Raw genomic sequence first — 12,454 nt, 5'->3', positions numbered from 1 at the left:
GAACTTCGAAGCTGGTAGGAAAAAAAAGGTCAGTGGGGGAGAAAAGGGAGGGCCCGAAAGACGTTTCTATTGTTCTCGTGTAACTTGGTATTTTTTCGAAGCTAAGGTCTTCGTAATATGACCCCTGCGCGAGCTGTGACCTTTTTTTTATTTCGAAGAAGAGGAAAGCCTCAGAGGGGGGGCTAGTGCTGAATGGAGAGGGATACCGGATCTTGGGAAATGCGCTAATGTAAGTATCCCACGCTACTCACACAGCTGTTGACCTCCAGAAATGGGGAACTTCGAAGCAGGTAGCCAGAATAAGGTCAGTGGGTGAGAAAAGGGGGGAGGGCGTGAAACACGTTTTTATTGTTCTCGTAACTCGATATTTTTTTCGAAGCAGGGGTCTTCGTAATGCGATCCCTGCGCGATCTGGGACCTTTTGTTTGATTTCGGAGAAGAGGAAAGCGTCAGAGTGGGTGAGGCAAGTGCTGAATGGAGGGGGATAGCGGATCGTGGGAAATCCCCTAAGGTTGCTATCCCACGGCACTGAGGTTCCCCTGGTGGGGGGAATCGGGGATTTTCGGATTTTTTCACCCGACCATTTTCGGTTCCCCTCGTCGAACTCTTTTCACCACTAAAATCCACGAATAGGGTGGTTTCCTATTATTTTTTTATTGCTTTAATCGAAAGATTATTACTCCTGGAGTACGTATTTCACGCTTTTAGATTTTTAAATGACAACATCTATTTTTCGCGATTAAATGAAAAGTGAAAATTTTCAAGCGCGCGAAAACGCGACGCTCAAGTATGAATGCCGGGAAATATCTCCGTACGTCGTATTTCTGGTTCCCCCTCCCGCCCGGTGAGGTGACCTTGAGGCGAGGCTTAGCGCTGATACGTCGCAGGATGCTAGCGGATAGCTGAGTACCTTGCTGAATGGTAGCGCGTGGCTTAAAAAAGGTTTATTAATACCTTATCAATCGAAGAAAACTTTCCGAACTTAGCCAGTTTTAATAGGTGATTATTAAGACATGTTTCCCTGAGCTCTGTGCCTCATGCATGCATTGGTAACCTCAGACGATGTATAACTCCTATCCTCTCGTGTAGAAACTAGGTCCCTGTGACGTCATGCGGAGTGGAATCGCATGGGCGCCAATCTGGCCTTTTTCAAATGAGGATAAAATTTGACCCTTGCCATTCGTCTAAACCGGTATTTCAAAAACCAAATAATTTGTGTATTATGAATACACTAATGGTGGGTAACGAATCGCAATCAATGCCTTTCGTTTTCTTTGATGAAGGAAACTACCCTATTTGATGTAATTCGTCAACTTGCATAAAACGGCGCTGCGAGCACTAAATGACTACAGTTCTCTACATTTTTCTGAGTCAACTACCAACGACGTGAGTGCGACAGTGTATGACGCGAAATTCAAAGTATTCGAGGTATTCGAGGCGGTACTTTTCGCATAACTATTCGAAACCTCAAATATCGAATACTTTCTAATATTCGAGGTATTCGAGTATTCGCGGATACTATTCGCACATCTCTACTTTAAATGTAGTATAAGAGTTGTTAAAAGAAAAAAGAAAAATATATTTATTTATTTATTTATTTCATCACCAAAAACGGCACAAAGGCCTTTACATTGGCTGTTCCTAAATAAATAATATATAAAAGATAACAAACAATAGCACAGTAAATGAAAAGTAACAGTAAACAAAATTTTTAAACGTGAGAAGGGGCACTATTGATTAGACAATGGTGAATTATTGAGATGGTATTTTAAGGTGGCTTTGTAACTAGTAGCAGAGGAAAATAGGTCCAGGGAAGGGATTTTCGAAGCGATGGAGTTAAACAAGGAGGGGATTCGGAAGAACAGAGAGCGTTGAGAGATGGAGAGACGGAATCGCGGAATGTGAAGCAGAGAGTTGTTTCGTAAGGGGCGAGGAGGAATATGAAATCGGAAAAGAGGGAGAATTTCGTTTGTCCGTAGAGAACCACTAAAGACTTTATGTAGAAACATGAGATCTGATAAGAAACGGCGGCTTGTTATGTTAGGTATCCTGAGGGAGGAAAGGATAGCGTCACGGGCGTAATATCTGAGTGTGGGGATTCGATGGCAGACTACTGCAAGAAAGAAGTTTAAAGGACGGTTGAGCAAGCTTAGAGTAGTGGGGCAGGCGGTAGACCAGACTGGTGAGCAGTATTCAAGTATGGGTATATATGTTCATTTTCCAAATTTAATTTTGCATACTTTCATTCACCCTTTTTATTTCATTAAATACGGAAGCTAAATGCTAATACCTCATCAAAAATGTAGTTTTCTAGTTTGTACAAAACATAAACAGATATCCCTGCAACCAATAGGCAGGAATGAAAGATGTGAAAAAATCTCAATGCGGGATAGTTGCCAACTTACTCTAAGGGCTCTGATAAGAAATTTCTCCAAATTGGAATCACCGCCGCTCGGGCCCCAAAGTTAAAGATTTTGCGAATATTCAGGCTGAATTTAGATAGAAACTCTTAGATATAAGATTTAGATATTAAGAATAAACAACTGCCACTAAGCCCGTTTTGGTAATAAAAAGTGATAAACATAACATTAAAGGTTATATTTACGAAGTTTAATGTTTATCTAAAGAATTTTATGCTTTTACGGCGAAGTGCAATGCGGCACGTTTTCCCGGTATTCGATTGCAAAAATAATTTTCATGGTTTATTTTCTCACCAAATGGAACAAAACGGGGGTGTCCCAAAAGAAATTTGAAAACTTTAAAAATAAGGACCACCCTATAATAATAATAATAATAATAATAAATTAATAAATTTTTTATTTGTCCAAGGATCTTATGAATACAACATAGATATAAGACAGGTCAAAGTAATCAACATAACACTTAAAAATGTAAAAATGGTCAGAGTTCATTTGTCATTTAAAAATTCATTTACACTGTAGTAGCACTTATTAATTAAAAATTTCTTTAAAGAAGATTTAAATTCCCTATTAGAATTAATCAAATTAATACTTTTGGGAAGGAAGTTAAATATTTTTGATCCCATTGCAATGGGACTTTTTGCTGCTATACGTTTTTTATGGAGGGTAACATGGATGTGGCGATGAGACCTAGTTAGGTGCTCATGTACATCATTATTAATTGGTAAATCATTAATATTCTCTTTTATCAGTAAACATAGTTGGTATATATATATACAAGGCACTGTTAACAAATTCAGTTCTTTGAATAAGGGTTTACAAGAATAAGTATAAGGCTTACTCATTATACATCTTATAATCTTTTTTTGCATCTTGAAAATTGTATCTAATAGCGTTACAGTTGATCCCCAGAATACAATACCATAAGTCACTCTACTTATAAAGTTGCAATGGTAAACTGACATCATCGCCTTGTGAGGTAAGGATGCTTTTAGGAACCTCACACTATACAGTACTCGGGACAATTTCGAACACAAGTCTTTTACATGGAAGGACCAGTTCCCAGTATTTTCAATTTGTAGCCCTAAGAATTTACAAGTTTTAGTTAGACTCAGTGTATGGTTGTTCAGTGTCAATGTTCCAAAATCTTTGGAATGATTCGGGTTAAACAGCATAGACTGAGTTTTTGCACTGTTTAATTTTAATTTGTTGGAAAGACACCAATTCCAGACTAAATCTAATATATGCTGACCATAGTGATGCACTTCATTGATGTCATTAGCTGAAATTAGGAAGTTTGTGTCATCTGCAAAGAGGACTGGTTTGACATGGATGCTATTAACAATCAAGGGCAAGTCGTTAATGAATATCAGGAAGAGTAGAGGACCCAAGATGCTACCTTGAGGGACACCTGACGTTATCTTGTTTTGGTTTGATTTACATAGTGTGTCACTAAGTCTCATTTCAACACATTGCATTCTATTGCTAAGGTATGATTTTAGCCACTCCAGTGCGACTCCTCTGATTCCATTTTGGTGACACTTGTTTATGAGTATGGAGTGATTAACCATATCAAATGCACAAGAGAAATCAAAAAATAATGCCAAGACCTGTTTGCCATTATCCAAAGAATTTGAAATAAAATTCCAGGCAGTGATGAGGGCATCCTCTGTAGAACGTCCTTTCCGGTATCCCCACTGAGAGTTAGAAAGAATTTTGTATTTTTCCACAAAAGAAAGTAATCTGTTGTAATATATACGTTCAAAAACTTTAGAAAGCTGTGTTAAAAGTGAGATAGGCCTATAGTTGGTTATATCATCCTTATTACCTTTGTTTTTGTACACAGGTATTACTTTGCTCAGTTTTAGGGGTTCTGGAAAGATCCCTAGCCTCAGCGATTCATTGACTAAAAATAGTAATGGTTGCACAATAAGTTCTTTTAAATCCGCTACTAGTCGACCAGGTATATTATCAACTCCAGGAACTGAAGAGTTAGATAATTTATCTAAGCACATTAACATTTCTTTTTCATCACATGGATAAAGGTAAAGGGAATGCACTTCACTGGTGTAATCTACTAAACAATGGTTGTTATTATTGTTTATGAGCTGGGATTTAGTTAAATTACAAAAGGCTTCGTTGATTCGATTGCATACTATATTTGGATCAGTTATTAAAGAACCATCGTCATTGAAAAATTTTGGTACGCATGGGTTTCGTTTTTTTCCGAGCTGTGCATTGATAATTTTCCATGTTTCCTTTGTCTTATTTTGTGCTTCAGTTATGCGTTTGTTATTAAAAGATTTTTTTGAATATTTTAGTAAAGCAGTATACTTCTTCTTTGTCTTTTGAAAATCTAAGAACAATTCATTATTCTGGGAATTTTTGTATCTATGTGCTTTTTCTTTTACAATGCGTGACAAATTAATTATTTCCTCAGTGAGCCATGGTTTTTTACATTTGTTTTTCCTATTTTTAATGTTGATGGTGACGGTTGGAATGCAACACTCTATATGATGGAGCAATTTGTCGTAAAAGATCTCAAAACTATTCTCAAATGAGTGAGATATATAAACATTTTCCCAAGTTTCCAACATTAGAACGCTTTTTAGAAAATTTATGTTCTCCTTTGAGAACACCTTGGTGGTAATTTTACAAGGTCTGACACTCTGAAGTTTCAAATCAAACGTCGACATGATCATGTGATGGTCGGATAAACCAAGGTCAACAACAGTGGATACACTCTTATTATGATTATATTTTGTTATCATATAGTCAATTAATGACTTAGAAGTCTTTGTCACGTGAGTTGGTTCCTCAATTAAATATAATAAGCCATATGATTTCACAATGTTCAGTAATTCCGTCCGCTGTGGTGAATCCACTAAATAGTCACAATTTAAATCACCAGTTATCACTAGAATTCTTTGGTTAACATAAAGTAGTTCCAAAAGTTTGTCAAGGTTGTTTATAAAAACATGGAAATCACCCACAGGTGAACGATATAGTGATATAAGTACCAAAGTCCCTATGGCAGTTGTGAGAAAACACACTGCACACTCAAAGTTTTTTTCTTCCACGAATTTGGAGACATTAAAAGCACTAATTTCATTTCGTAGCCTGTTGTGTGCAAATATGGCTACACCCCCATTTTTGTGTGTTGAGCGGCTAAACTGACTCACCAAGTTATAGTTACAAATACAAAATACACTTAGTTCTTCAGCACTCATCCAGTGTTCAGATACACACAAGAAGTCTGGTTCGGTATTATGGAGGTACACTTCTAATTGGGTAGTTTTGTTCCTCATGCACTGAATATTAATGTGGGCAACACTTATACCATTGGCTATTTTCACTGTTTTTTGATTGGAAATATTATCATTCAAAACTGGAGTATTGTACCATTCGTCATTTAGGTAGATGGGGGATTGTTACGAACTATCCGAAAAAAAAACCTGTTTACTAGTACGTTTTCTGGCCAAAATTCAGGATTTTCAAGTTCATTTTTGAGCCTGTAATCGGCAGACACGCGAAATGAGGCATAAGAGTCCCCTCTTACCTGCAGCTTTTCTACCTCAACCTCTTTATCTGAAAGTTTATCGATAATAAATTTCCTTACAGCTTCCACTGTGGTACCTACTTTAAAACGCCACACATGGAGATGTGTTTTCCTTGGGATGCCGGATATGGTGTTGTCGGTGCTTGCAGTTCCAATGATTGGTTTCGGTCTCGGCTTTCTCTTGTATGTGATGAGCGTGAAATCTTCATTCTTGGTTCCCAACATGATTCCGTTTTTATTACTAGTGCTAGCTTTCGCCAACTCCACTTCATTGCCTGACGCTTGTTTTAACTCTTCACCTTGTACGTCGGGCGCAAATGATTTCTTCGTCGAGGGATTTTGACGGTAGGTGTCCTTAAGAAGTGTTGAAGAAGACCCGTAATCGAAACGAACCATCTTAGTTTCCTTTTTTATAACTTCTGAACCACCTGATTGAGGTTTTACGCACACTTTAGAGTACGCTTGATTTTGTATATTATCACTCACGTGCGAATTCTTACTCGCCGACTTTAAGGCAACGATTTCTTCATTCTGCTTCAACATTATGTCTATGCAGTTTGATAATTTCGCTTGGAGATCTGTAACAATCTGCATTATTTTTTCTTGCTTTTTTTCCATGTTTTTCATCGAGTCACATGTTGCGAACAAACACTTGTTGCACTGAAAATGTAACTGCGTGTTGTTAGCAATAGCAGTTATCAAGCTTTTTGTTAAGCCAACACAGCTGGCGTGAAAAAACAACTCGCAACCGAAGTCACACTTGATTTTTGGTTGAATATCAACAATTTTTTCGGAGCAAACTTCACAATTAGCCAACTCGGGCGCCATCTTGTATGTAATATGCCTATGGATTCAGTCATTTGGAGTCCCATTTCATTTTCAAATTTTGAATCCCTGCTTAGCTCTTTTTTAACTCTTTTAAAAAGTATTTTAGTCTCCTTGTATCTTATTATTTTAGTCTTGCCTAACCCTCCCTAGGTCAATTGGCCAATCCATTTTCTTTTCTTTGCCCACATTGTTTTTTTAATAGTTAAGAAACTTACCTTCCTTGTATCTTATTATTTCAGGATTCACTATGATTGGTTGCTAAGGAGAGGATTTCTGCTATCAGCATAGTAATTCTGCTTTTACAAATTTTTTTACAGTTGTTTACTCGGCGGTGCTGAGTCCTTGCTCTCTAACCTAAGGTTGATTTTTATTTTACCATCATGGTAACAAGTGTGATTTTCCTACAAGGCAATAGCCGACAATGTCTTGGTTGAACTACATTCCTATGCATTAATGTAATATCAAAATATACATCACCGGATAGCATGCAGCGACAGGCAGCGTTGCTCTAGCTTTCCATTGGTCGAAAGTCAATGTAAGGGCACCGATCTAACTACGACAATGTTGCACTTTCCACTTACATAACACGGAAAAAGAAGGAGGGGGTTTCACTACATTGTAAGTTGCCACACTCAAGGCGTAGCCTACAGCGAATAAGCCAGCGAAAAAGGGAAAGTAGGGGGGAACTAACTCCCTCTACCACTGTCATCTTCCTCCCCTCCCCTGCCCACTGATAACTGAGCCTAACAAAAGAAGAACGTAAAATGGGAGTGAGCGGAGCGTACTCAAGGTCATAAATCACATAAGTGCTTTGACGTAACTGGCTTTAGGTGTTGTAGATCTGACACACATCTTGTATTATTATTTTAATAAAATAGGGAATACAAAACATAATATTTAATGATTGCTCAGCAGTGCATTGCCCTCGAGAAATATCTGTCGTAAAACCAAGCATACTCGCAAAAACGCGATTCTCATAATATGCCATACTTGCAAAACTGGGCTTCCACTGTAGTAAGTCTTTTATTAATGCAAATATCTCCATTTTTATTATGCATAGATTTGTTGCCCATGCACGAAATTAACTATTCAATGAAGATTTTTTACAGTTAAAACAATTATTTCTAATTATATGCAATTTGCTATACCTCCTCTACGGAAATACTTGAATCACTCGGGATAAATTCCGGCACAGAATTATCTCGATCACTCATTCCGTATCAGAATCTTTTTGCATGCGATTTGGTGTGCTTGAAATTCCCAAACCGATGGTTGGTTTCGAGTGTTTCTATCTATATTTAACACATGTGGTGGACGTGGCAACGTCCGGTTGAGGACGTAAATATGGCTATTGTTAGAGCCGTATCTTCAAATATTTACAAAAAATTTGGCAGCAGAAATTCAGGTACCGCTGCTATAAATGAAGTTAACTAAACAACAAAAGGAAATCCTTCTTCAATTTGTTGAAGGTAAGTAACTCAAACCAATGTTGATTTTATTGTTTGCAATATGTTATGTTTTACATCAATATATATACTTTTCAGAAAATGAAAACGTTAACATGGGAAAACTAAAAATAAAATGGGAAAACTAATACTGCCAAAATAGTGTTAATTGCTGTGAATGGAACAGTGTACCAATATCATGACAAACATATCTCTTTACAGTCTGGGCAAGATATTAAATGTTAAACAGGCAAAGCAGCAGCAGCCAGCCGCTTCAGCTGAGGGTGGGGGGGGGGGGGGGGAGGGGGTTCAGCAGCTCTGGAGCTGGGCGAGTTCCAATATGGCGGGTGGCCGATATATGTACACAATTGGTGCAAATGGCCATCCCAATTTTAATGAGCTGGTTATAGTTTTTGATGAGGTGAGATTTTTTTAAAGCTGTCCTTTTAATGAGGATTCATCTGTACAAAATGTCATTACTGTAATACTATACTAAACCTGCTATCAATAGTGTAAAATGCTATTATACTGTGTTACGTAAAAACTTTAAATATTAACATTATAAACTTGAAAAACCTGCAGTGTTTTTTTTTCTAAATAATATATTATTTACAAATATATTTCAGATACCAAAACTAGTGTAGAGGAAGTGAATGAAATCCAGGAGAAGCAGCTGTTACTAAAAGAAAAAAGTATTCTACTCAAAGGAATACAAATAAAGACAATTAAAAAAAATTAATGCTGAATTGCTTAGAAAGGGATGAATTATAAACAAAAAAAATCGAGGCCAAGCTTGACAAAATTAATTTTTAGTTGTAAAATTATGTATTTGATTATTTGTGTTTAATATAATAATTGAGTTCCATCATTGGAATGTTTAATGTGAATGCCTCTCCTATAATCAATAACTAAATTGTTTATATCTTTGCAGATTGCATTCTCAATTATGATAAATATTAACCTTAGTAACTTTTTTCCTTATAACATTCCAGAGAATAAGTGAGTATTCATAATGGCAGGAATGGGAGAGTAAAAATAATTGAGAGTACTGCTGGGGTGAAATTAAATGAAATCTCTAGATTGAATAAGATTTTGTTTTATTTGAACCACTTGAAATTCAGTATGCAATGGCATTTTATTTATAAACTTGACTAATTGAATACAAAAAAGACATTTTTTGTCACAAATTTCAATGAATACTAGGCATTACTAGATGTACATTTAAGTACATCCTCTTATTTCGTTCAACTCTAACAGGAAACACGGTTAACCACAGTAAACACAGCACACAGACATTTGAAATTGGTGCCGGGTTCGTCAACATGTCCAATGGTACTTTCGAACATGTAAATTTATACGGTCTTGGAAAAATAACATAATTTTTCTGCATACACATCACATGCACAACTGTGTATTTAGTGCAAAAATCTGAAAGGGTATTCATAATAACCTGATTTATGGCAATGAATATGCTTTTAATTATTAGGAAACTCAAAGAACTCGGGATGAAGGGGTTTGATTATGTCGATGACATTCACTCATAGGCACATTACCCTGATGTGATTTCTTACGTTATGCACCTTAGTTTTTTCCGAAAGAGGGTCTTCCTCCGAGATGACAACTGCGAGAGGTTCAATCAAATCTCTCACCAATACCCTTGAGAGATAAAAGAGGGCTCTTGAATGTGCTGTCACTCACTTTGGAGGCATCCTCTGTTTCCTTGAAGTATCTCCTCCATCCAAAAACTCCGCCTTCTTCCTCTTATAATTAATTCTCTTGTTAACCACAAATCAACCATAACGTCTACCATATTGCTTAAGATTCCGAGAAGGAATTATAATCTCACTTAACTACGACCACTCGGCTTTCATTCTGGCATGGACTCAGCAGATTCTGAACAAAATCTCATCTCAAAGGTTTCAAGCACACCAAATCACATTCCGTATCAAAATTTTCTGGGCGAGTTCTTGGTTACATATCAGAATTAATCCAAAGAGATTTAAGCACAACCCCCAGGTCTGAGATTTCTTCATATCGCATCTTCATATTGGTCAAATATATATCTGAATGTAGATCTGGGCTTGCATTTAGAATGAGCCGTTTGAGTTCCCAAGATGGATTCCTGGATGCTGCGGCCCTTAGGGAACTCTTGTTAAACTGAGCTACCTCTGCCTTTATCAGGTTTTCATTGGTTGTATAACGCCTGTGTGTAACAAAAACAGTGTTTGGGGCAGAACCCCACCAGGAAATAAATTAAATGTCTACTCGCCTAACTTCTATTGCAAAAACATTACCTCTTCCTATGTGTACGTGTATGTTTAAATTTCTCCATTGACTGAAATTTTTTATCTGTTAGGTGTGGATCGTATGATGACCAGAAGTATTTATCCAGAGGTTAGACCTGTTTGTTATGACGTTATTTACGTGCCTGTGTATGGCCCTGGTGAAGTTGTGAAAGGGCTTGCTTCCCATTTAATCTGGGTTGTGGAAGTCCATGTGAAAGCTTTACCGGTAATTATTGCCTTTCAAGGTTCCTAAAAATTTAAACACTTCCATTTTAAAATCTTCCTGACTAACTTTCTTGGTGCATTTTTATTATTTCAAACTCTTCAAATAATCCAGTCCTATTGCCTTCAAATTGTGGAACAAATAATATGTACATATCAAGTTTTTGATTCTCTCTATTTCTTCATTTACCTATGACCAGTATGACAACTGGTTTTTTTGTGCCTTGTTTCACTTGAAGGTATTGTGATGAAATAATTTTGTTCTGTCTTGGGGAGACTCATTTTGAAAATGTTTATTGTTGTGAATGTACAGACATTCTAGTTGCCTCTTAATTGTCTGTGTTAATTTTTTAAAACAACCTGAGTATTTGCTCAAAATGCTTGGAGGTACTCCATTAACAGTCTTATTTATAATTATTATTCCTTCTAGCATGTCATCTATGCAGTGTCTTCCAATCGTAGATGTTACGTCCGTCAAGGGCCCAATAGTGTGGAATCCATGAGTATATGCCTGAGACAAGAAGCGGCTGAACAAAATCAGAAGGAAATTCTAGAGGCAATTGAGGAGGCTAAAGCAAAAATACCAGCAAATAGGGAAAAGTTGATGACTTTTGTGCAGAGTTATTTGGAGCAAAGCAAAAATATTGCCTAAAGTTTAAACGTGCATTTTAAATTCCTGTGAATGTTTCTTCTAATTAAGTGCAATTATTGCATTCTATTATACACTATTCTAAGTTCCACGGTGCATAAGGCATTCCATTTGAATGCACCTATTGAATGATACCAACAAGGTTGTTGTTCTCATCGTGCAGTATCATTCTTGAAGTGTAAGAAATTATTGTTCAATTATCTTTTTCTTTGGATTTATTACAAGCCTCCTTTATATGTGTAATACCATTATGAACTCATTCTTATCCTCTCTTGTTCTTAGTTTGTATTTTCCTGTAGTTATTTTCCATTTAACTTTACAATTTTGTTATCCACTAGTTCATTTAGTTATCAATCAATCCCTATATAAGGGTAAACATTTCTATCACACCTTCATAGATTATTAGCAGCATAGATTATAAATTAACATAATTTTAGTACCAGTAAATAGCTCATTTGTGGCATTTAAAAGTAGTTAAAGTTCCATATTAGTATAAATGAGATGTTTATTTAGTCATGATGGTTTTTATGAGTTCTTTATAGAAAATTGAGATTTTTTTCTGGTTTCTACAGAGTGAGACGCCCATGGGTTGAAGGTTTGTTTTCCTTTGTCATGCATATGTGAGTGGTAATTGTTGAGTCATATTTTCTAATAAATACCTACTTTGTTTTCGTAAGTAATGAAAACCATAGATTTTGTTTCTTTTTCTTTTGTATTTTCGGTTTTTCAAGTGTTTATTTTATGAATCTAGATTTGTTTTCTTAAGAATATGTACACTGATTTGATTTTATCTAATCTAATGATTATTGTCATTTTTATCGACTAGGTGTTGGCATTGGCCTCTTTTAAGGTTTTACATGCATTGAATATTATGTTGTGTACATTCCAAATTAACTTCTCCGTCGGGAGCAAGATTACTCAATACTTTGCCTCTCCTCCGAAAATATGTCAATGAAAGCAAAGGACCTTCATTGACCAAGAGCAACAGCTAAGTGCATACATATGTACAGTCGGATTCAAAAGTATTGCAACAAATGGAGCAGTTT

The 12,454-nt window shown here is 36.4% G+C and overlaps 1 protein-coding gene and 1 long non-coding RNA gene across 4 annotated transcripts in view; both read left to right on the top strand.

Moving 5' to 3' along the window:
* The window catches only part of LOC124164869, a 104,040-nt gene extending 91,941 nt beyond the window's left edge, over positions 1-12,099 (top strand). For all 3 annotated transcript variants that reach the window (XM_046542086.1, XM_046542085.1, XM_046542087.1), the window contains 2 exons: positions 10,609-10,763; positions 11,190-12,099. In XM_046542086.1, coding sequence (XP_046398042.1) covers positions 10,609-10,763; positions 11,190-11,411 — 377 coding nt within the window. In that variant the 3' untranslated portion in view covers positions 11,412-12,099. The remainder of the gene's footprint in view (positions 1-10,608; positions 10,764-11,189) is intronic.
* LOC124164870 lies at positions 8,572-9,020 on the top strand. The gene is made up of 2 exons (XR_006866105.1): positions 8,572-8,673; positions 8,879-9,020. It is a non-coding gene; the product is annotated as an uncharacterized LOC124164870 (long non-coding RNA).
* Positions 12,100-12,454: the final 355 nt, after the last annotated feature.

This window comes from Ischnura elegans, chromosome 9, assembly GCF_921293095.1.
Source record: "Ischnura elegans chromosome 9, ioIscEleg1.1, whole genome shotgun sequence".
In the NCBI taxonomy this organism is placed as follows: Eukaryota; Metazoa; Arthropoda; class Insecta; order Odonata; family Coenagrionidae; genus Ischnura; species Ischnura elegans.
The sequence above is the reverse complement of the archived record's forward strand: the minus strand, read 5'-3'. Positions and strand labels throughout refer to the sequence as shown.